The 25,933-nt window shown below is 44.2% G+C and overlaps 1 protein-coding gene across 1 annotated transcript; it reads left to right on the forward strand.

The window, feature by feature from the left end:
- The first annotated feature begins 22 nt into the window (after positions 1–22).
- On the forward strand, positions 23–20,496 carry LOC123518792. The gene is made up of 2 exons (XM_045279795.1): positions 23–2,929; positions 18,986–20,496. The coding sequence occupies exons 1-2, from the start codon at positions 30–32 to the stop codon at positions 19,269–19,271; spliced, it is 3,186 nt and encodes a 1,061-aa protein (XP_045135730.1). The 5' UTR covers positions 23–29; the 3' UTR covers positions 19,272–20,496.
- The last annotated feature ends 5,437 nt before the right edge of the window (positions 20,497–25,933 follow it).

The raw sequence follows: 25,933 nt of genomic DNA on the forward strand, positions 1-25,933 counted from the left end.
CTGACAAAAGTGAAAAACAGGAATCAGAAATGACTGCTTGTATGACGGAAAAGCCAGAGTTGTTTCGACTCAGTCCTCAACCTGAACAACCCAGCGGTGACAGGGCTGAGTGGCAGAGTGCCAAGCAGCCGGACCTTCTTGGCGGAGGTGTAAGTCCACGACCTATCAGAGGTACATATTATTCTCCAGCCTTTAATCTAAGACCACTTCACTCATCCCTCCTAGTGTCGTGTGGCCAGCCTTTTCAATGTGGACCTTTCTCCACTCCTTGCGGCGCCATTGGGAATCCTAGGCGAGGAGCAGAGGAGAACGGGGTCTTTAGTCTGCCTGAAGGAGGAGAGAATATGTTAGACGCAAGTCTCTTCAGCAAATCTTACCTTTTAGGAGACAACGGCAGGACTTGTATCAAACCCTTCAGTCTTGTCTCCAAAGGGGAAACAGAACACTTTCGTAAACACACGTCAAACTGCTGTGATACTACTTATTCCTTAGGGACGCCACACCAAGTGAAAACGGTGAGAAACCCCGAATACCCAAGATGCCTCCGTAGTCGCCCTGCTCGGAGGTACACCAATCCAGAAGTGGTACGAAAACAACCGACCTCTGGAGGACTATTGACGACTTCCTGTGACCTCATGACTTCTCCTCTTGGTCAGTGCGCGTGTGTCAACCCCGGTACAAGCCACGCGTGCGCACCCAGACTGTCAAGCAAGTCCTCTATGGGAATGCTTAATCCCATGTTTGAGGCTGATTTTAGCAGCAAGCAGGAGAACCACACCGCGGTGCCTTCATCACCCAGGAAACTTTCTCTGGATCACGGGTCAAAAGCAAAATGTTCCGGGAATGCGGACATTTGCGGATCACATCCATCTAAGCCGTGCATTTTTCCTTTGCATGAAGAATCTCCTATTGCCACACAAAGTCTTTCAAGAAATGCACGCGATCATTTCAGGAGAGCCTCGGAATCTTCCTCTGGCAGTAGCGGTCACGGTCACCAACCTTTGTCCAGCGCGTCATCTGAGGACGGCGCTTCCAAGAGTTCAGGATCAGGAAAGAAAACGTCTTTACCCGCAAAACTTGAATATCTGGGCAGCACCACTCAGCCACAAAATAGAAAACCGGTTTCTAAGCCAGAAAGTTTTGTTCCAGAAAGTGTTCTTCGAAGTCTAGATGCTATCACCTGCACCACACAGGGAGATGGTTCAGCCAAGAGCAAAACGAGGCCGCCGATGGTAACGTCTCCCGATTGGATCGACTTCCTAACGCCTCCGCAAGACGCTTACACTCAAAGGTTATTCACACCAGATAACCTTCACGATGAACTGTTCTACCCAGCACCCTACGGTCTCAAATCTGAAGTATATCAAAATCTAAACGCTAGAGAGGCGGATTTCGTGCTTCAAAAACCTAACAGAAAGCCAAGGACGGAGCCACTGCCTTCCCCGCGTGTCACAGCCACTGCACCTCAGAGGGCAGAGTCCCCAGACGTACAGGATGGAATTATTCCACCACTCGCGACTGAGGATGAGGAAGCGCTGAAGGAAGGAGCACGTGAGAGCAGAAAAGCCAGTTTAAAAGAGCGTAGAAAGAGCAGCTTGGAAAAGTTATTCATTCCCAAGCCAAGTGAAGCCACAGATCCTATTTTAAACGTTAAAATTGATAACTTTGATAGGGAGGAGTATGTCAAGTATAAGAAAACGCTTAGCGAGACTGATTCGCTTATAGCAGAGCGTCTCAAGTTTGCAACAAAAGGCAAGCAGAATTCTCAAGATTCTGATTCATCTAATAAGTCAGATAATCGTTTATTATCTTCCAGCCAAGAACTCCTCAAACCCGAGACATTACATGCTAACAAGAGTGTCGAGGAACCAACAACAACCAAATTATCTCCTGTCGATAAGACACACGAGAACCTTCAGGAAAGCAAGGATAAGATTCATGGTACCGCTCCACAAAATGCAATATCCAATTCCCAAATGGACACATTCCTTATAAATGAAATTTTTGATGTGAAACCAAGATCACGTAAACAAACTCTTCCACGGCAACGCTCCCTAGAAGAGAATCAAACCGCCAACAAGGACAACTCTCAGAAGAGAATTCGTAAACAGTCACTGCCAACAGAAGAACTGTTTGGAATCAGGAGGAACCAGAACACCAAGAAATACAGTCTGCACCAGCTGGTGAGCTACTCGGCGAAGGTGAGCACCGCGGCGGTGGGAACAGTATTCTCTCCTTTGAATGAGACTAACGAGCCACACACAATTACGACTAAAGTGACAAAGAAGAAAGCCAATAGCATTTCATTACCCGAACGAGAAAGGCTTAAGATTGACACGAAATTCCGTAGCAAGAGTTCAGAGACACGACTACCAAGGAAAGTCTGGCAACCAGATAAAGGCGAGGCTTTCTTAGCCACTTCTCCAAGGCGCCTCTCCAGTGAATTGTGTCCCTCTCCTTACAAGGGAACTTCCGCTCAAATGAAGAAAAGCAGGAATTTCCCGAGACAAAAAGATAGGCAAAGTGACTCATCCCACCATCACCACCACCACCATCACCACCACCATAACCATCGTCATCACAGCAGGGAGGGCGCTCACCGCCGCCCTCACAGAACAGAACACCTGCGTCGCCGCCCACGTAAAAGTTCTTCCTCACCTGCTAATGACAGGGAGAGGAGACAAAAGCCAGCCAGTCACAGGTCCCCGAGGAAGGTCCCAAGGGAGATGCGCAGGCCGGCAGAGTCCCATATTAACCTGGGGGCGCCGCTCAGCCCCTCGGAGCAGGATAGTGGCGGAGACCTCTTCACCAATGCTGGATGCAGTCTTCAGGGTTTGCAGACCTGCGAGGGACGGCCTGTAGTTCCCTACGAGCCTCTTCTGGATGCACTTACGCCCGATGACCCGCCGGCAGCCTCAGGAGCCACCAGGTAAGAGTTGGTCACTACAGCATATGAGACTGAAGGGAATGAGCGGGTCAATATTGCTGGAGAAGGTTGAGGGTTGGGGGGGGGGGCTGGCCGGTTGGGTTAAAGAAGAAACACTACATTCGGCGGCTTCGTGACATTCCGAACATGGCTTAGGCTCGGCACACCGTGCTGGTGCTGACTCGAGTAATCAACACGGAAGGCAGTCAGCGTGAGGCAAAGGACCAGCCAGGCACTGCACGAAGCTCGGGAACATGACGCATATGCCGGGCTAATTAATTGAATTTTGGAAAATCAAATATGACTTTTCACCAATAAAAATCCACAAGGAAATAGTACCCCATTCTCTCTCTCTCTCTCTCTCTCTCTCTCTCTCTCTCTCTCTCTCTCTCTCTCTCTCTCTCTCTCTTTCTCACCACACACACACACACACACACACACACACACACACACACACACACACACACACACACACACACACACACACACACACACACACACACACACACACACACACACACACACACATTCGAAGCACAAGATCGCATAGTAAAAAGCTGAGAAAGGGAAGATGTCTGAGAGATGTTAAAAAATATAGTTTCTCGCAAAGATGTATTGAGACGTGGAACAGTTTAAATGAAGAAGTAGTGTCTGCAACGAGTGTACATACTTATAAAGTAAGATTAGATAAGTGTAGATATGGAGACGGGGCCACACGAGCATAAAGCCCAGGCCCTGTAAAACTACAACTAGGTAAATACAACTAGGTAAATACACACACACACACACACACACACACACACACACACACACACACACACACACACACACACACACACACACACACACACACACACACACACACACACCTGCAAGATTTCCCTCTGCTTCCCATCGCCACAACCCACACAGCTGGTCCTTCTCTCTCACTGCTCCTCATGTATAACTGACAGCGCGGAGGAGTTCTGAAACTTGGCTGTGGCTTACAGGTCGAAGCCCTCGAACGCCCACCGCGGACTCTCGCCCTTAACATTGCGGGTGTGAGTATGAGGTGCATTATGGATCTGGCAGCCGACAAGCTTATTCGGTATCGGGAGACCCTGCTGCCTCCTGGGACAGTAATGCAGCTCAGATCGATTTCCTCAGCTAGCGCCGGTGATCAGGTGCACCTCAGTCACAGGGCTTCGTGTGTCGTGGCCCACAGATGCACAAAATATTTCCTGTATTTCCTTATTAGATTTTTTTTGTTCTTGAGCTCTCTTTATTGAGTTCCTTTCCTCTTTTACGTAATTGTCTTACATTTGTTACTTTTGTCTCCCTTTTACATGATTGGCTTATTTTTGTAAACACTTTTATTAGCTTTTACTCCCTTGTTACACACAAACACACACACACACACACACACACACACACACACACACACACACACACACACACACACACATATATATATATATATATATATATAGAGAGAGAGAGAGAGAGAGAGAGAGAGAGAGAGAGAGAGAGAGAGAGAGAGAGAGAGAGAGAGAGAGAGAGAGAGAGAGAGAGAGAGAGAGAGAGAGAGAGAGAGAGAGAGAGAGAGAGACAGAGAGGATAGTGCAGGCAAAGAGAAGTGAGTGGCAAAGAGACAAAGATGGTCGGAATAACGAGGGACAGAGAAGAAGAAGAGGGAAGGAAGTGGCAAGCGACACGCCCGGCAAAGTGCAGGAAAGGAGGAGAGTAAACACGGAAGGGAATAGAAAGCGAAATGAGAAGGTGAGAAATCGAGGCAATGAAAGGGAAGAGAGAGAGAGAGAGAGAGAGAGAGAGAGAGAGAGAGAGAGAGAGAGAGAGAGAGAGAGAGAGAGAGAGAGAGAGAGAGAGAGAGAGAGAGAGAGAGAGAGAGAGAGAGAGAGAGAGAGAAATAAGAGTTTGAATATAAATGAGGATAGGAGGTAGGAATGAAGAGGGTTTAATAGAAGGAGGAGGAGGAGAAGGAGGAGGCAGGAAAAGCCGAAAGGTGGATAACACACGAGTTAATTATGGATGTGTACACTCATTAACTCAGGTCAAAGGTCAAATAGGCTTAATTCTTCATGAAAAGGGATGTGCCACAGGACAAAACTTCAGTCGTGGAATGAAAAGGAACTCAGTCAGTCTGGTTTAGTTATGTACGGGAGCCACGAGGGAAGGGAGCCGAGATGGTATATAAAAGAACGTCTTGTTAGCACTGCCCAAACCGCACAAAATCCTGTAAAATATGGGAAAGTGCTGCCGATTCGCTGGAGTCTTACTGAATGCGGGTGACGTCTCCCCGGCAACACCTTGCATCGCAGCTCTGCCTCTCCTGTACATGCTAAACATTATTAACACATCAGTGCTCGCCTACAGCGCACCCGTGGTGAAGGGAACTGAATTAAGGTCAACCTTCTCAGCCACAAGACTCGTCGATCTCCAAAGCATTACCTCCAAACGATCCCGATACTCGTACTCCCAAGCGAGGAGCACCCCATCAGTAGTCCCGCAGCACACCCCGCCACCCAACCGCCGCCGCCGCCTGGCCCTGATGACACCCGCAATAACATTCTTGTCATTTCGGGAATCTGCCGCAGTCAATATCAGACATCTGGCCCCCCACGCCAACCATTAGCATATGACTCGCGCCTCCCACCTTGCGTCGCGATACGTTTACCCGGATGCCGCTGCTGCTGGGAGAGGCGGCAATACACTCACGTCGAGAAAACTCCATCGATATAAATGGATGAAAAGGGACATGCTATTGATACATCATTAAGATCTCGAGTGATGCTGACGGCATCATGTTATCACTAATCCTTCCTAGCTTTATTTTCTCGTGTATTGTAATAATTGTTTTCACATTGATTCCTTTGACGGCCATGGCTTCTCAGCTTCACACAATGGTTATGGTTATGTGCACATTTTGATTATAATTTAGGAAGAAGACACGCATGTCAAAGCAGGGAGAGGGAAAAGCTAATATTCTGATTTTCGTTCATACATTCATATATTGTCAATAAAACACAATAAACAGTGTCTTTAATAGTAAAAGGAAAAACTAGGAGGACATCTTGCAATTTCCCGCCAACTGGTTCCTTTGCACGACACTTCCTCACTTTCTCCTGGCATTACCTGGTGCGCGTACTCAGCCGTGTCCTGCCGCCTGGCCTGCTTCATATCCGCATGTCCTGCGCCGAACTAGGACAGCCTATGCATAATGGAACACCTCTCCCCACCTCGTCCCTTGACGCCATGAGTGCATCCCCTCACCCTCTCCCCCGATACCCTCCATCTTCCCATCACCTCCCTACTGGTGACCGCGCCTCACCCTTTGTTCTCTAACCTAACCCTCATCTTCCTCCGTCATCCTTGACCCCTATCGGCTCACCCTTGTCTTCCTCCTTCACTCTGGCTCCTTGTCTCACATTTTCTCATCCAGCTTTCATGAATGTCTGTCAGTCTCACTCTTATTTCCTCTTGTCTTCCTCCATCATCAGTCCTCTTTATCACTGTGCTCCGCGTTCGCCAACTTGTTCCGTACCTCATCCTTATCTTTCTCCCTCATCCCTGTCACACATAATCCTGTTTCATCTTTGTCAACACTCTTACACTACGTAGTCATCTTAGTTTTACTCTTATCACTCTATAGTTGACCTACCTAGCCTTTGTCACCAGTCTTATACTTCCCTCTCTGTGCTTTTCTTATCCCCTAACCTCACCCTCTTTTCACTACTTTTCTCTCACATCCAACCAGTCACTCAAACTCCCTCCCTTCTTAACGTCACTCCACAGACACATCTAAACCTTCAACGAAAAAAAAAAAAGCGAATACAACGCTGCATTAGATAAAGCTGCTAATTGATAAAGATAAAAATACACGATCTATTATACACCCCAGCAACCACCAGTGCCGCGGAGGTAATGAGGCACTGCTGAGGAGGAGAATGGTGTAAATGGTCCATTACTGGAGGAATAGGGCACCTGAGCAGAAGGACGCGTCGTGATTGGCTGTTACCTGCACGATTGGATGGGTGTGTCGACGAGGGACAGGTGACGAGAGATAGAGGGAGAAGATGAAAGGAAGATTGGATTAGAGGATGTAACAGAAATAGCATGGATGGAGATTACATGGATCATCTAGAGAGAGGGAGGAAGAAAAGAGAAAGAAGAAAGAAGAGAGGGTATGTAAGATGGCCAAATACAGCAGAGAGGAAGAAAATGCAAAGTCTGCGTATAGGAAAAGGAAAAGATACGAATAAAAGAGAAATGAAGAACGGGAGACAAAAGATAAGGAGAGTGGAAAGAAGAGAAGATATTGGAGGCAGGCAAGGGCGAGGTGATGGAGGAAGAAGCATTGAGGGTGTGGATGGTGAGGAGAGGATAGGAAGAGAGAGAGAGACGGGGAGAGAGGGAGAGGGAAGAAAGGTATGGGAGACAGGCAAGTGTGGTGGTGTGAGATTTTATGGTTATTCTTTTCAAATAACATAACCATAAAAAATAATGTTCTCTCTCTCTCTCTCTCTCTCTCTCTACAAACAAACAAACACACACACACACACACACACACACACACACACACACACACACACACACACACACACACACACACACACACACACACACACACACACACACACACACACAAACACACACACACACACACACACCTGAAATGTAATTATACATCCAAGCTGAACCATTTACCGATACATAAATAAACTGACGGACGTTGTTGCCTTAATTAACCTTGGACAAACACAGTGAGACAACTCAAGATAAAATAACACCAACACCAGTAATGAAAATAATAGTTAGAAAATAAACATACCTGCTAACGTTTCTCTCCAACATGTAACACTTTTCAATTAAATTTCAGAAACCGACTTAACAAATGGCTTGGAAGTGGAGTGAGGCGAAAGTTGAGAAGGTTGAGGTGAAGGTTGAGGCTGACACTGCGAATGAGGAGAAGTCGTGTTTACCATTAGCCTTTAGCAGGGTGTAGCGGCGGCTTGCAGTGCGGGAAGGAGCGAAAGGGGAATGGAAAAGGAGTGGAGGTGTGTGGGCGTAAGAGGAAGGCAAGGCGGATGGCGCAAGGTAGGCGTGGGGGCAATGTATCGCAGTAGGCAGGTGGGCAGGAAGGGCGTGGGATACGAGGAAGTAATATTTACATACTGTTAGTGAGGCCATTAAGTTTACCGATGTTTACCCTTCGTGAATACCAGCCGTGGCAAGGAGGTCGGGGCGGGGCGGCACAGTGGTGGTGGTGGTGGTGGTGGTGGTGGTGGTTCACGAGAAGAGAGGGAAAATAACAACTTGAACGAAGAACGGGTAGGCAAAGGCAAGTACAACAAAGAGAAGGAAGAACACGATGAAAAGAATAAAAAGGAAAGGAAAAAGAAAGTAAATAGAATACGAAGCTGTGTAAAAAGAATAGATGCAGGAAGAGCAGGATACAAGTTTCTGGGGCACGGAAAGATAAGGGAAGCTTACCAAAATATTTTGAAGTATAAGCGAAGAGAGAAAAAAAAACACACAAGGAAAGAGAAAAGAGGATATTAAAAGTTTAAAAGGATGCAAGAAACTTAACTGAAAAAGAATATGAAACACACACACACACACACACACACACACACACACACACACACACACACACACACACACACACACACACACACACACACACACACACACACACACGCATATTAAAAAGTCAGCATAAAGTCACAATAGAAATTCTTGCTTTTGTCCCTTTAATAGTTAGCCCAAGAAAATGCAGCCACTTAAGTCAAAGATGTTGCCACAGTTAAAAGAGTGGTGGAAGTTTTATCTTTAGTTCTAAGAATGTTTGCCCTTTCAAGACGAGGTGCGGGTCGAGGAAGGAGCCACGGCACTACAAAGCTCCGCCTAGAGAATACTTCCGGGCGCCGTGCCATTCACGGCCCTGTACGTCAGTGTTCTACAGAAATTGTACCGACAGCTGGCGCTCTGCCCGGGAGGCTATTCAGGGGAACAATTGCTCTCTCAGCGGTGCAGACTGAGAATGTTCACTGTGACCTTGACCTCACGTCTAATACCAAGGAAGAAATTCAGGATATTCATTTTACTATTCAACGTATCGTATAACATTAAATTTTCTTCAAAGTTTGTAAATCTCAATAGTTTCATATCTTTTCTCGCAAACTAAAAGCACTTTTTGTTAACGAAAAATGGAAAGGTTAAAGATGTACCGACATTTCTATGATCTTCCACCTAAAGAACAACAAAAACAAAAAACAATGTCAAAACGCTACAATTAAGTAAAAAAAAAATGTATATGAAAGAAACACAAATAAAACGCAGCAGAGACAGTGAGTGAAAGCAAATGGCTGCTTTAACGGTGAAAAAGATCTGCTATCTTATCACGTCCAGTAACGCCAAATCAAAGGCAGCGTTATGGCAGAGTTCTTTGTAAAGTGGATAAAAAAAAAAATTGTAAAAATAATAAGATGCAGTTTAAGATAATCCTCTACCTTTTTTTGTTCTTTTTATTTATTTATTTATTTTTTTTTTTTTTCAGGACGGTCAGTTTATTCATTTATTTTTTTCTGGTCACGTCAGTTTTATGAAAAAAAGTCATGTGATGGCTTTTAAAAATTCAGGCGTCAAGTTAATCCGAATAAAAATGGAACGAACAATTATGGACAATAAAAAATAGGACAAAATCATAGCACAACACACACACACACACACACACACACACACACACGCGCGCGCGCGTGTAAAAACTAACCTCTAAAAAGCTTCAATCCGTGCAGGTCGTGAAGGTCTCATTAACTTCCCCATGTATTTTTTTTCCTTTTTTTTTTCAACGTCACTCCCTTTTTTCGGATTTCATGACGGTATAATTCCGAGCATACCATCCTCACCCCCTTCCCTTCCCTCTCACTCTCTCCCTCCCTCTCCCCCTTTGCCCATGTGATGATTAAAAAAGAAAAAAAGGGAAAAAATGAGTCTGGTTTCATAACACGGTGGAAAGTTCACCATTTTTCGTGTGCCTTTTGGTAATATCCCGGAGACTCCCTTCCAAACATTTTCTTTTATATCCTCCAGTTTTTTTTTTTTTTTTTTTTTTATGTTCATTCATATTCATGTTGTGCATATTTCCTGTAACACGTGTGCTTCTGTCGTCCTCTGAATAGTGTAAAGCCAGCGCATGTACCTTTCTTTTATTGTTCTTTTTGTTTGCTGGACATGGAAGAAGAAGAAGGAGAGAGAGAGAGAGAGAGAGAGAGAGAGAGAGAGAGAGAGAGAGAGAGAGAGAGAGAGAGAGAGAGAGAGAGAGAGAGAGAAACTCGCACGGGGCACATTGTTTCTCATTTCAGCGATGCGAAATATAGCGTAATCAAAACTACTTAAAGTTGAAACTACTTAATCAGAAACAATTTCGACAAACCGATTTCACGGTGCCCTTCTATATTATTGATGGAAGGATTTTCACTTCCTCACACGCACGCACACACCCACCCACCCACCCACACACACACACACACCCACCCACCCACACACACACACACACACACACACACACACACACACACACACACACACACACACACCTTAAGCTACACAAGTTTTTTTTTTTTTCCTTCATGTATATAAGCCGGCAGCTAGAAAATTAATGATATTCAATAAAATTTTAAAAAATCACGATGATGCCAAAAAAAAGGAAGAAATATTAAACAGGAGCCAGAATCACGTACATTCAATACATTTCCCGCCTTGAAATCCCCAGAGATATATAAAACTCTACCCGAAAAGAAAAGAAAATAGAAAACAAAATAATTACAACAAAATAAAAATAAAACAGAACAAAAAAAAAACAAGACGTCTTCAAATTAAAGATTCCCCCCCCAAAAAAAAAAATCATGTGCAAAAAAAAAAAAAAAAAGAAATATGAACTAGAGCCACGTGTAAACCTGAAATCCCACAAAAAAAAAAAAAAATCTTCAAAGCTGTGTAAAAAAGCAACCAGGAATCTCAAACCGATTAATCCCCATCACACAGCAGCGCGTCCTTCATTCTTCATTCCTGCCGCGCCTTCGTGAAAGTCAGTCGTGACATTAATGAAGTTAAGTCAAAATTAGTTTACCACTATGAAGGGACAGAAAAGGGTACGCAGGTCTTTTTTTTTTTCATTTCTATTTTCTTGCACCTGGATTTCTTTCATTGATTTACACGCAATGACTATGTTTCTTTCTTCTTTTCCTAAATATTTTCTTTACGTAGTCTATTTCCTTGAAGTGCCTGCCGGTATAAGATAGTAGTAGTAGTAGTAGTAGTAGTAGTAGTAGTAGTTGTTGTTGTTGTTGTTGTTGTTGTTGTTGTTGTTGTTGTTGTTGTTGTTGTTGTTGTTGTTGTTGTTGTTGTTGTTGTTGTTGTTGTTGTTGTTGTTGTTGTTGTTGTTGTTGTTGTTGTTGTTGTTGTTGTTGTTGTTGTTGTTGTTGTTGTTGTTGTTGTTGTTGTCGTTGTTGTTGTTGTTGTTGTTGTTGTTGTTGTTGTTGTTGTTGTTGTTGTTGTTGTAGTAGTAGTAGTAGTAGTAGTAGTAGTAGTAGTAGTAGTAGTAGTAGTAGTAGTAGTAGTAGTAGTAATAGTCGTACCAGCAGCATCAGTAGTAGAATCTAAAAATGGGAACTGGTCAAACGTTGCAAAAGGAATAAAGAGGAAAGAAAAAAAAACAGTTTAATTGCCACTCCCTAAAAGTTTGTATAGAAAGAGATCTGAAAGGGTTGGCCACTTTAGTTTTGGGGGCGTCTTGATACTCCATTGTGAAAAGTGTTCAAGTTGTAGAAAGGAGGAAGATTGAATTTGGTAATTGGAATAGTAGGAGTACGAGTAGGAGGAGGAGGAGGAGGGAGAAGGAGCAGGAACAAGAGAAGGAAGAGGACTATTATTGCTACACCATACTTAAATAACGAAAAATAAAAAAAAAATGTGTAGAGAAAAATAATAATAATGAAATGAAACTAATGAAAATTCATCAATAAATATCAACAATCTTCTCCGAAACAATAAAATAAGAAATGATTAGTGCGCTAAAAAAAAATATATTGCCAACTAACTGTTACGTTCACCGGTTAAACTGGTAAGATTGGCATCGGAGAGCCGGTGAACAATAACAATAAAAAAAAACACTGCAGGTTCAACTGGTGAGGAAATGCAAAGGGGTCACTTTAAAAGCTACTTTAATAACCCATAATGAAATTGACACATATATAACAAGAAACATGAAACACAGATATATAACATGAAACACAGGAAAATGACATACACATATACATATAACACAGTAATAAATACAACAATAAAGAACCCAACTTAATACCTAACAATAATCCTAATCCTATATAGAGGCAATGTGGAAAACACGGACGAGGGAAGTGATACTTATGCGGTGTCGCAGTGGTGAAATGCTGGGTGATGGTTGATCCCACGGCAGAACCAAGAGGCGTTGTGTTCACTGGTTGAGGCTTGGATCTCAACTGCCAATCCAGAAAACCAAGAGCTGGCTCAACACTTTCGGTTGAGTCGAAAGGGCCGCGTGAATCCAACTTCGGGACAGTAGCGGGCTTCATGAAACGGTGACGTGGAAGGTTCACGAGACGGTGGCGTGGAAGGTTCACGAGACGGTGACGTGGAAGGGGAGGCGGAGAGGTGGCGAACGAGGTAACAAGCGGAGGAGGTGATGGTAGTAATGCATGTTACGGGCGGGCCGTAACATTTCCTCCCCCCTAAGACCTCCGTAATGGCCCATGAAGGAGGTGAGACAGGAGATCTTGATAAGGCGTCGGCGATGATGTTGTCCACCCCCTTGATATGATGGACTTCCAGGTTGAAAGGTTGAGTTAACAAGGCCCACCTAAGAATGCGTTGGTTTCGGTTCCTCATGGCGTACAGGAAGGCCAGAGGATTGTGGTCCGTGAAGACCTTGGTGATGTGCGGACCAGGATGAAGATAGCACTCAAAACGTTGGAGCGCCAGCACGAGTGCCAGAGCCTCCTTTTCGATGGTGGAGTAGTTGAGTTGATGGTGTTTCAGTTTTGCAGAGTGGTAAGCGATGGGATGGAGGATGCCGCTTGTGGGGTCCGGTTGTAGTAGGACAGCACCACTCCAACTCCACTCGCGTCAACTTGTAGATGGAAGGGTCGGGAGTGATCCGGCGTCCAGACCACTGGTTCCGAGGAGAAACGCCTTGAGGTGTTTGAAGGCTTGGTCACAGGCCGGGGTCCAGTGGAAGGGGACGGAAGTGCTGAGAAGGTCCGTCAGGGGCGGCCAGGGTGGAGAAGTTTTACAGAAGCGTCTGTAAAACCCAGCCATCCCAAGAACCTCATGAGAGCTTTCCTGGTGGTAGGAACAGGAAGCCAAGGATGGCCTCAACGTTAGCTCTCTTGGGGTGAACCTTGCCGTTCCCCACCACATGTCCCAGGTAGACCACCGTAGACTTCCCGAAGGTGGACTTGGCCAGGTTGATGGTAAGCCCGGCTTCCTGCAACCGACCCATCAGCCTCCGAAGACGGGTCAGATGTGTTGCCCAGTCGTCTGCAGTCACCACCAGGTCGTCCAGATACGCGGATGTTCCCTCCAAGTCCTGAGTTATGTAATTTATAGCCCTCTGGAAGGTGGCGGGAGCATTAGACAATCCAAAGGGCATCACTGTGTATTGGTATAGTCCGAAGGGGTGATGAAGGCGGATATTATTTGGGCCTCGTCCGAGAGGGAATCTGGTAGTAACCTTTAAGCAAGTCTATAGTGGTTACAAATTTGGCTACTCCTATACTATCTATAAGGTCCTCTATCAAGGGCAATGGGTAGGAGTCTGGCACCGTCACTTTATTTAATTTCCGGTAGTCGGTGCAAAATCGACTACTACCATCTGGCTTAGATGTTAACAGGCAGGAGAAGCCCAGGAGATATACTAGGTTCTGCAAGGTGATGACAGAGCAGATAGTCTACCTCTTTTTTCATCAAGTCTCTTTTAATGGGTGAAATGCGATAGGCTGGTTGTCTTATAGGCTTGATGTCATTAGATGTTAATGTTATGTCATGTTGGATAGTATTACAAACTCCTGGAAGGTCACCTGTGATTTCAGAAAAGTCTAGCAATAACTTTTTAAGATCAGACTGTTGTGAAGGTGTTAAGGAAACAAACACCTCATCAAGGTTGGACATGATTTGGCTGTTTGAGGGCGTCCTTTAGGTGACGAGAAGAGGAATTCGATGTCGGACTCTTCCTCGGGGGCACAGGACCAGACTCCTTCCTACCAGACATACAGGTACAGCGCGAGACAAGTCGTCCTCTGGTTCTCTGGAGTGGTAAGGTTTCATTAGATTAATATGAACAAGTTGGGAATCCTTACGACGGTCAGGAGTGTGGACCACATAATTTAATGGACTTAGTTTTTGAGCCACAACATAAGGTCCCATGAACTTACTGTGAAGAGCATTGCCTGGAGTGGGAGAAAAAGTAAAACCTTGTCTCCTGGTTTGAAACTTCTCATGACAGATTTGGGAAGAGAATTCTGTTGCATTTTAGTTTGAGATTTGAGGAAGTTTGATTTAGCAAAGATCTGACTTCACTGATTTTATTCTTAAGGTTACTGATGTAGTCAGACACACTGGGGCTTGAAGGAGTATTTTGAGTAAACCATTGATCCTTTAATATTTTGAGAGGCCCCTGATCTGTCTACCATAGAGTAATTCAAAGGGAGTAACCTAAAGAATCTTGAGGAGATTCTCTTAAAGCGAAGAGAAGGAAAGAAATACTTTCATCCCAGTCTCCTTGATGCTCCAAGCAATACTTCTTCATCATGGATTTTAATGTTTGGTGAAACCGCTCCAGACAGCCTTGGGATTGGGGTGGTAAGCCGAGGAGGTAACATGGTCGATGTTTAGCTCATTCACTATCTGTTGGAAAAAATGGCTAGTGAAATTGCTACCCTTGTCAGACTGAATTTGTTTTGGAATTCCTACCGAGGTGAAAAAATGTATTAGATGTTTTACAATGGTCTTTGATGTGATGTTCTTAAGAGGAATGCTTCAGGGTACCTGGTAGTGGGATCCATGAGGGTTAACAAATACTGATTCCCTCGTTTGGTTTTGGGTAAGGGCCCTACGCAGTCTAGTATGATCTTTTCGAAGGGCTCCGTCTGAACTGGAATAGGCGTCAGAGGAGCTGGCACAAGGCGTTCGTTAGGCTTACCCACAATTTGACATATGTGACATGTTTTTACATAGTGTGACACATCCTTTTTCATTCCTGGCCAAAAAATGTTGAAGAGCCTTCTTGTAGGTTTTTTGGATGCCTAGATGACCTGACAATCCATCATGAGCTAGTTCTATAATGGCTGGTCTTACAGACAAGGGATGACAACTTGATGTGTTTCTGACCAGGTGTCTAGTTGTTTCAGTTCAGGAGGTCTGTAGGCACGCATCAGGACTCCTTCCTGATAATAAAAACAAGGCAATTTAGACATATCCTTTGTCTCACTGGCAACATGTCTGATCTTAGCCAAAGTGAGATCCTGTTCCTGAGCATTAATCAAATTCTCCTTTGAAATGATGTTATTATACAAGTTGTCAGTAGAGGCAATCATTGGTGGAGGAGGTGATGAAAGGGCAGGGGACTTGGACTGAGACCTGGTGACTGCACACACTGGGAAGAAGTGAGGGATGTTTCGTCCAGGGTCTTAGTGGGACTTTCTGTTAAGGGAGAATCAAGAACAATTAAGTTTGGAACAGCCAAGTTACCCGCAAGATCATTACCCAGTACAAGATGTACCCCGGTACTGGCAGTTCACCAGGTTTAATGGCTACCTCAACCTCTCCTGAAATGAACGGGCACTGTAAGCTAATATTAGCCAAGGGATAGGAGAGCTGTGATTCGAGACCTGTAAGGATCACCTTCTCCCCAGTGAAAGCCTGTTTGATGTTAGGGATGACATCTTCCCTTAAGATGGATTGGGCAGCACCTGTATCACGCAGAACCTTGATATTTATTGCCTTGTCTTTACCATCAGTCAGGGACACTTTACCTTGATACATGTACGAGTCATAAAGTTCTAGAGGAGAGTTGACAGGGTTAGCTAGGGCCACTGGTTTCTTGTTCTCAAATGTGTTAGGTCTAGGGGCCACAAAAGAAAATTGACGTTGAGAACCCTTGCAATTTGGGTGTCTACATTTCTGGATCGTGTGACCTGGCTTCTTACAGTATGTACACCAGGGGGAATTATATGCATTTGGCGAGAATCCGGTTGGCTTACCACCCGCGCCCCAAAACCTTCCCCAAAGGAGGACCTAACATTAGACAGTGAACCACGACCTCTACTACCCAGGGATCCCATCAACAAAGCAAACGCATCAGCCACTTTAGCGGCAGACATAAGATCACTCTCTCCCCGTTCTTCCACATGCCTCAGAATATTAAATGGTAACTTGTTCTTCCATTCTTCCAGGACCATTAGATTGAGCAACTCCGAAAAGGTGGTAATGTTAAGGGCGGCTAACCATTTCTTAAATTGTCTTAGTTTCTCACTAGCGAATTCAACATAGGTGTGAGACTCTGGTTTCACATACTTTCGAAACTGTTGTCTGTATCCATCAGAAGTGATAGAGTAGGCGTCTAGAATGTTACCTTTGATCTCTTCATATTCTACCTCATCACTAAGGCCGTTGTATACCCTATAAGCTTTTCCTACTAGCTTAGGGACAAGGAGAGACACCCACTGATCCTTGGGCCATTTATTCCTATTAGCAATGCTCTCAAAAGCGCGAAATGACCCGTCAACATCAGATTCATCAAAAGGGGGAACTAGCGGAGCAGCTGTAGCAGGATTAAAGCTTGCTAACTGTTTCTTTATATCTATTTCTTCCCTCTAAACTTAGCGTCATTTCGTAGGGCTAACTCCTGAATTTCTAACTCTTTCTCCTGCCTTCTAAGTTGTAACTGAAATTCTCTCTCTGTAGTTCATTTTTCTTTTTGCCTGTAGTTGCATTTCTTTTTCTGCCTGTAGTTGCATTTCTTTTCTTCTTTTTCTGCCTGTAGTTGCATTTCTTTGCTTCTTTTCTGCCTGTAGTTGCATTTGTTTTCATGCATCCGGTATTCTAGTTTAAGCTTCTCAATTTCCCATTGACTTATCCTACTCTTATCCTGTTCTTCCTGGGGACTGTGTATTATAGTCCTCGTAGAGGCTGACATGGGAGTTAACTCTTCTATGGCATTTCCTAGCAACTGACCTTCTTGCACTAGATGTTCAACAACTACATTCTTAATGACCTCTTTAGTCATCTGAGACGTGATGGGAACATCAAAATGTTTAGCGATGGTCTTCCATTGGTCCTTCTTTATATTAGCATATTTAAGTTGTTCCAGAGAAGGGTCGGCACAAAAATCTTCAACGTTAAACTGAGCGGAAGCCATATTAAATAGATGTTAAACCACAACAAAAAAAATGATAAGCGAATTACTTAAGTGAGGAACTTGGCAGAGTGATAATAAAGGCAACCTTGGAAATTACCTAGATTATACTTAAGTAAACACTTATGAGTACAATCACTAATGAGGGGTAAACTAGAGAGTTACGGCATTAAGAGGGATCCGGATTACTCTAGTTACGAGACTTGAGAGTGAGGAGCGAATTGTACTGAGACTTGTTATTGATAAGGAGGCGGATTAGTCTGAGAGACTAGTTAAAATGGCCGATTCTAACTAGCGAGAAAAATGATCCGCGAAGTGAGGGATTGAGGGTTCGCATGAACATATGATGATCCCAACACTTGGATAACACTTATTACACACCTGCCTATGTGCAAAAATAGAGATAAGTGCTATCGGTGAACACGCCTTTCTACCTGGTTTCCTGCTCTACCACTGCTATGCGATACCAATGAAAGTCACGAAGCACGTTTAACCCAAAAGGAGCCACTTGATCGCACAAAGGTAAATTTAAACCACACGCAGAGTAAGTCACAGAAAAAAACACATCAGAGTCACAACACCACAGAAACACAAGCAATCACAGAAAAAAGTCACTGGAAAAATGGAACACTGAACATGGGTTATAATGGTCCTGTCACGGTCGCCAATTGTTACGTTCACCGGTTAAACTGGTAAGATTGGCATCGGAGAGCCGGTGAACAATAACAATAAAAAAAACACTGCAGGTTCAACTGGTGAGGAAATGCAAAGGGGTCACTTTAAAAGCTATTTTAATAACCCATAATGAAATTGACACATATATAACAAGAAACATGAAACACAGATATATAACATGAAACACAGGAAAATGACATACACATATACATATAACACAGTAATAAATACAACAATAAAGAACCCAACTTAATACCTAACAATAATCCTAATCCTATATAGAGGCAATGTGGAAAACACGGACGAGGGAAGTGATACTTATGCGGTGTCGCAGTGGTGAAATGCTGGGTGATGGTTGATCCCACGGCAGAACCAAGAGGCGTTGTGTTCACTGGTTGAGGCTTGGATCTCAACTGCCAATCCAGAAAACCAAGAGCTGGCTCAACACTTTCGGTTGAGTCGAAAGGGGCCGCGTGAATCCAACTTCGGGACAGTAGCCGGGCTTCATGAAACGGTGACGTGGAAGGTTCACGAGACGGTGGCGTGGAAGGTTCACGAGACGGTGACGTGGAAGGGAGGCGGAGAGGTGGCGAACGAGGTAACAAGCGGAGGAGGTGATGGTAGTAATGCATGTTACGGGCGGGCCGTAACATCAGTCATGACTTGTAGCTTGTCGTATGGTCACCGATTTTGGTTGGTTGGTGTGAAGTAGTTTACTCTTCTATGTAGGTTTTCTATTCTTTATAAATATCAGACCACTTTTTATTCGTTGCTATACCGATTAAAGCAACTACCATTTTCTCTATCATTCAGTTTCTGGAGTTCATGGCAACTTTGTTTTTTTTCTTTTTTATTGTGACAAGATATTTATATCTTCTCGTTCTTAGAACAAGGCAGTGATCAAGGGCCTCATCCAATCCCTCCTTCTCCCCCAGGAAAGAGTGGCACAGACGGAGGCACCGCAGAGCGAGGAGGCGAGACTTGAGCGATGATGAGCTGGACTCTGACGATGTATCATCGTCATGGTCGTCGTCTACCCTTACATCCATCTCAGGGGGATCAAATAAGGGCTTGTCGTCATCATCGTCGTCGTCGTCATCGTCATCCTCCTCGTCGTCATCTGGCTCAGACTCGTCATCGTCGTGTTCCAGCTCCTCGTCATCAGAATCATCGACGTCTTCTTCATCAGACTCATCGGACATCGAGGATCTGATTCCTTGATGCGGCGGAGAGTGCACGGCGAGAGGCGGGCACGTCACTCCTACTGCATCTTATTTTTCTATGAAAACTGATGTAAAACTGGAGAGTACAAGTCGCGAAAGGCTTGTCAAGCTGCTTTATGAACTTCCTGTGACTCTTGACCCCATGGGAGGGCGCGTTTCTTTCATTCTTTTGAAAACATGATTGTGTTTTTTCATTGACAGCTGGTGCGTACCAACCGAATCATGGCTTTCATATATATATATATATATATATATATATATATATATATATATATATATATATATATATATATATATATATATATATATATATTTGCAACACTGCAGATTCACTCCTATCATGACTTAAGTCTTCATCGGCGACTATAAGCACGGACTCGCATATATAAATATACCTCATATTCACTCACTATCAAAACTTGGGTACTTTTAACATTAACAATGATAATCTGATAACATTAGATTCCTAAACAGCCCATATTAAGACGTTTCACATGTACTTGTTATATATCTAGTATTAGATTAAATTTATCCCTTATAAATATATAATGAGGGCTTTAAAATTAATTAAGGAGGATGGTGGGCTGGGTGGGGGGAGGGCAGTAGGGATTGGGAAAGGCGTCTCTAACCACAGCACAGCCTTGGTGGAGCTGCTGAGCCATAGTGGAAGCGCATGACAGTGTTGATTAGAAGAGCCAGGACATATTCTGATTCAAACAAACCTTTGGTTTGGTCACGACTATAAACCGAACCTTAAGATTCATATGATAGTGAAAACAGTCAAGAAATGTGTATTGAAGGATTCAGTAGTTTAAAGAGCAATGACTGCACACAGGTGCCATTTTGTACACGCTGCGGAGGGAACTAACTGCCGTTTACCAACATGTGACGAGCTGAGGGAACACTGTGATGCCTGCAGGAGATCGTGGCCATCAGCAATGTTCCCTTACAGCTCATGAAGTTAGTGTCATGAAAGCAACAAATATTCACACGCAGCAACTCAACACACACAATACAAGCGCAGTCACAGCTGCAGGAAAGTTCTGTTTTCTTTCTTTTTGTCTCGACTTTCCACAGACCACCGCCGCCTTCTGTCTGCGGCTCCCCAGGCTGGCCTTCAGGCGCCAAGGCCTCACACCTTCAGGCGTCGTTGCACTGACGGCGCTTAGAGATCCTCCCTTTGTATATATATGCTATATGAAATAAAAAAAAAAATTCTGTTGCACTTGGTTTTCACTTCCATTCGAAGCAGTGAGTATGATACACAGGATCTGAATTACAGTAAACCTATGTCGGTGCACATCTTGAACATTCAGGTTGGTGTATGCAACGCGATCTCTCCACACATACTAAATACACGTTTCTTCACATGCTTGAAAATCATATCTATTTACCAACCAGATAAGTCCATTTACATTACAAGCATGTGTGTGTGTGTGTGTGTGTGTGTGTGTGTGTGTGTGTGTGTGTGTGTGTGTGTGTGTGTGTGTGTGTGTGTGTGTAATTCACCTCCTCGGTCGCCTGCTGGTCACCCAGCCAGTCTTCCCCATTACGGAGCGAGCTCAGAGCTCATAGACCGATCTTCGGGTAGGACTGAGACCACATCAACACACTCCACACACCGAGAAAGCGAGGCCACAACCCCTCGAGTTACATCCAGTACCTATTTACTGCTAGGTGAACAGGGGCCACACATTAAGAGGCTTGCCCATTTGCCTCGCCGCTTACCGGGACTCGAACCCGGCCCTCTCGATTGTGAGTCGAGCGTGCTAACCAATACACTACGCGATGTGTGTGTGTGTGTGTGTGTGTGTGTGTGTGTGTGTGTGTGTGTGTGTGTGTGTGTGTGTGTGCGCGTCTATGAGCTCTGAGCTCGCTCCGTAATGGGGAAGACTGGCTGGGTGACCAGCAGGCGACCGAGGAGGTGAACTACACACACACACACGGTTAGAGCACTGGCTTCACAAGCCAGAGGACCGGGGTTCGATTCCCCGGCCGGGTGGAGATATTTGGGTGTGTCTCCTTTCACGTGTAGCCCCTGTTCACCTAGCAGTGAGTAGGTACGGGATGTAAATCGAGAAGTTGTGACCTTGTTGTCCCGGTGTGTGTGCCTGGTCTCAGGCCTATCCGAAGATCGGAAGTAATGGGTAACGTCTGGCTGTCTCGTCAGAGACTGCAGCAGATCAAACAGTGAAACACACACACACACACACACACACACACACACACACACACACACGTAAGGCGAGGTGTCATAGCTCCTGCGGAGGCGTTGAGTTAGCTACTGACGAAACTTTCTCATTAGATTCTTAAAAAATACAAATGTTTAATTAAGATTTGTTATCCCACTAATGAAAACGATTTACAGAAGGAAAGAGCTATCAAGAGAGAGAGGAAAGAAGAGAAAGAAGGTACATGAAGGTAAAAGGGAGAACTGTAAAGCAAGGCAACATGAATTAACTGGTGTGAACAGGACTAAATGTATAGCTATCTTGGTAATGACAGACAGCAACACCCTAAAACACGTTCATCCCAACGACCTCAGAAGAAAAATGCAATGAACTTGACGTTTCAGTTAATTACACAATGCCAAAGAAACACACATCTCTCTCATGTCCCTGGGAAACGAAAACTAGACTTAGGCACTAAACGGAGAATATATCTTGCCACTGTTTTCCTTGATTCATCTCGGTAAAGGTAATCCATGACAGCCCCTGGCTCACTCCCGCCCCAAGCTCCTGGCGCCGCCACCTTGCAAGACAATACTTCCATTAAGCTGCACCTCCCACGGAGTTTCCAATTTCCTAAAACAAATATTAAATCTGTTCTAAGAGCCGCGACACCAACTTCCTCTTTCGTCATCTCCTCCTCCTCCTTCTCCTCCTCCTCCTCCACTTCTTTCTTTTCCTCCTTTAATTTTTCTTTGCTCTCTTGTTTTTTACTTCTTTTAGTCCTTTTTTTCACCACGTATTTCAGCTTTGTGGCCCTCCCGGCATATCCGTAAAAAGGAAAAGAAAAAACATTTTACCTTCAGTAAACAATAAAGTCGTATCCGGCTTTATTCATGAACCATCCAGTAATAAGGCCTGACAGTGACAGAGGACTCATGTTTAATTAATCAATGCAAATATTAAGGCGAATGAGGCAAATTAGACATTGGAAAACAAAAAGAATGAACTTATATTTATCTATTCTACACAAATTACTTAAAAAAAAAAAATTTTGCTAGCAATGTATACCCAGTTTTACTTCCTTTGCCAAAGATTTCATTCATCTTTACTTTCTTTTAAATACTACAAAGGGAAATTAATTTAATTTTCCACTGAATGGACAGAGAAACACATTGTCATGACTAACAAAGAGTCACCTCCATCCCTCCTTCTTTACTATTCGCCTCCTCCCTGGCCTTGTGACCTCCTGCTCCAGACTCAGAGAATGCATTACCTCAGGCGTGGTAGATCAGGTAAGATTATTCTCAATTTTAGCTCATGACTTCCAAGTCATGGTGTATATTTCATTATTTATAACATAAGGTAATTCATGTCCAGAGCTAAACCAGGTGTGAGTCATGAGACGTAACATTAGTACCACCCAGGTAAATCCAAAGCAGCAATGCAGGGCCAGGTGTGAGAGTCAAGAGCCATAACATTAGCAGGTAAGTGGTGCTGGAGACCATGAGGCAAGTGGTGGTGTGTTTGTTGCCTTCTTCTCATGATGGTCAATTAGTGAATGTTGAATACATGTTAGTTGAATCTGTTCCGAAGGCTCTTTAGTCTTACTGAAAATTTATATAGTAAGGTATAGAAAGGAATGGAAAGGCCAAATGTGATGTGTAAAGCCTCAATCTGAGTTTATGGACGCTAGTGTGTGTGTGTGTGTGTGTGTGTGTGTGTGTGTGTGTGTGTGTGTGTGTGTGTGTGTGTGTGTGTGTGTGTGTGTGTGTGTGTGTGTGTTGTATTCACGGTCTCTTGCTGGTCATCCAGCCAGTCTTCCCCATTACGGACCGAGCTCAGAGCTGTGTGTGTGTGTGTGTGTGTGTGTGTGTGTGTGTGTGTGTGTGTGTGTGTGTGTGTGTGTGTGTGTGTGCGTGTGTGTATGTGTCTGTGTGCGTGTGTGTGTGTGTGTGTAAGGAATGTGTGCAGTAACAAACTTAGTTGATTGCATGTTCCTTTCCAGATAAAAATTTCTTCAGAGTAAACAGAAGGAGAGGGAGAGCGCTAGAGGTTGTTGTAAGCGAGAACCTGGAAAAAAAAAAAATCAAACATGCTGGTAAACTGAGACGAGGTAGAGCCTTTCCTTCCTGTGGTGGTGGTGGTGGTGGTAGTGGTGCTTTTGTACTTGATCTGTGTCTGAAGACCTGCAGATATTCTACGAGTAGCCATTCAATTTACACATGATAATTAGTAGGAACAGACTCTGCCACGTTCCTCTTGGGCAGGACAACCTAAAGCATTTAGCCTCTACCTTTAAATTTGTAAAGTAGTGATATTAAATAATATAATCTCAACCTGTACTGTAATTAATTGATCTCTCATTTTAGAATACAAAAGTTCCCCAATTACGTAAACTATTCATACTTTCTGGAACTCTCTGTCGGTGTGAAAGAAAACAAGTCTTTGTGGTGGTGGTGGTGGTGGTGGTGGTGGTGGTGGTGGTGATGACCTTGAATGTTTTCGCAGAATGACTGATTAATTACGGTCTCACGCGTCACCTGCAGCAGTTTAGGAAAGAAATGCAGCAGGAAGTGTCTGGGACGCTGTTCTTGGCTTGTGCTTCACTTCCTAATATTCAAGACACTCCTGGCAGGAAGTTTGTGTTGTTAATGCTCTGGAAAAATATCATGTTTTTAATACTTAGGGCTGCCACAAGTCTACAGGATTCGTCTTTAATTCATCCCAACACACACACACACACACACACACACACACACACACACACACACACACACACACACACACACACACACACACCTCGTAGTGTATTGGTTAGCACGCTCAACTCACAATCGAGAGAGCCGGGTTCGAGTCCCGGGAAGTGACGAGGCAAATGGGCAAGCCTCTTAATGTGTGGCCCCTGTTCACCTGGCAGTAAATAGGTACGGGATGTAACTCGAAGAGTTGTGGCCTCAATTTCCCGGTGTGTTTTGTGTGTGATGTGGTCTCAGTCCTACCCGAAGATCGGTCTATGAGCTCTGAGCTTGCTCCGTAATGGGGAAGACTGGCTGGGTGACCAGCAGGCGACCGAGGTGAATCACACACACACACACACACACACACACACACACACACACACACACACACACACACACATACACACACAAACACAAACACAAACACACACACACACACACACACACACACACACACGTAATCAGTAGTTTCCGAACCTGCGTAGTAAATCAGGTTACTACAGCCTTGAGGAAAGCGTTCAACAGGTGGAGATGTTTATGAGACAAGATATGATTCAAGGCGCCGTCCACCACTCCGCCACAAGGGTAGAGACATGAAACACTGGAATAATGTCATAAACGTGCCACTTTTCAGCTACTCCGGCACGCTGCTCCACATGAGTCTGGGCTTTATTTTTTTTTCTTATAATTAATCACCGTTCCCAGAAACTTTGGCAATTATCTCTCCAAGTTTTCACATTAAAACCTTCCCTTTCTGATGTGACACATGAAGCCTTCGTCATCATGCTCTCGAAAATGAAGCATTGATTCTCCGTTTTTAATTCCGGGAAGTTTTTTGTTATGTTGTGTTTGTTTCCCACAACTAACTGCCGCATGTTATCGTGGAGGGGAGAGACCTTACCCGTTCTCTGCATGTATTGTACATAGCACTAATACATACCCATCACGGCACCTAGCACTGAGCAGCGGTGAAACACGTGGCCACGGCTGCCACACAGATATTGGTGATTTGAGTGTGCGTTAGCACATTTTATTACTCAGATCCTTAATCAGGAAGAGAATGTAAATTACTTTACGATGTAAATGGAGAAGTGTAAATATTTTATGAATTTAAATCAATAAAAAATCGCAATCAAAATTAGACACGACAATTATCACAAAAAGTAAAACGATACTTTAAAAATTAATTTGGCATAGAAAATAAACATCTTTTAAAATAATTAAGAGAAAAAACGAACACAGTTTCTGATTGAGAAAAGCAGGACTAGTACGTTGCATGGTGTGCAAGGAGCAGAGCTGAGTAATGAGTCCATCCTTTCAATAGAAGGCAGCAAGAACTTTTAGGAGCAGTTTTGTCGTTATTTATCCTGCGCTGAACGATTGCGAAACAAACTTCAACACGGAGCTTGCCATCCCATTGCAGGGTCTCCATTACCGGCTCAGGCACGGAAGCAGGAGCTTTACATACCCTAACCTTCAGAAAAAAAAAGGAAAAAAAAAATAAGATAACTAGGAAAAAAAACACCGTATCTTTCTCTACCCTTCTTCTCTCTCTCTCTCTCTCTCTCTCTCTCTCTCTCTCTCTCTCTCTCAGTGGTAGTGGTAGTAGTGCCGCCCAAGAGGCCAGGGAGGCGCCCCAGCCCTTCACTGTTGCCTGGGAGAAAACTGCAACACATTGTAAATTTCGCCCCACCAGCCACAGGAGGAATGGCTTCGTTTGCCTTTTTATGGCTCAGACAGCGTCCTTCATG

The sequence above is a fragment of the Portunus trituberculatus genome, chromosome 44 (genome assembly GCF_017591435.1).
Source record: "Portunus trituberculatus isolate SZX2019 chromosome 44, ASM1759143v1, whole genome shotgun sequence".
In the NCBI taxonomy this organism is placed as follows: Eukaryota; Metazoa; Arthropoda; class Malacostraca; order Decapoda; family Portunidae; genus Portunus; species Portunus trituberculatus.

Coding starts and splice junctions, on each gene's coding strand:
- LOC123518792 (XM_045279795.1), top strand. CDS start 30: ATGACTGCTTGTATGACGGAAAAGCCAGAGTTGTTTCGACTCAGTCCT. Junction 2,930..18,985: donor GCAGCCTCAGGAGCCACCAG/GTAAGAGTTGGT, acceptor CTTCTCCCCCAG/GAAAGAGTGGCACAGACGGA.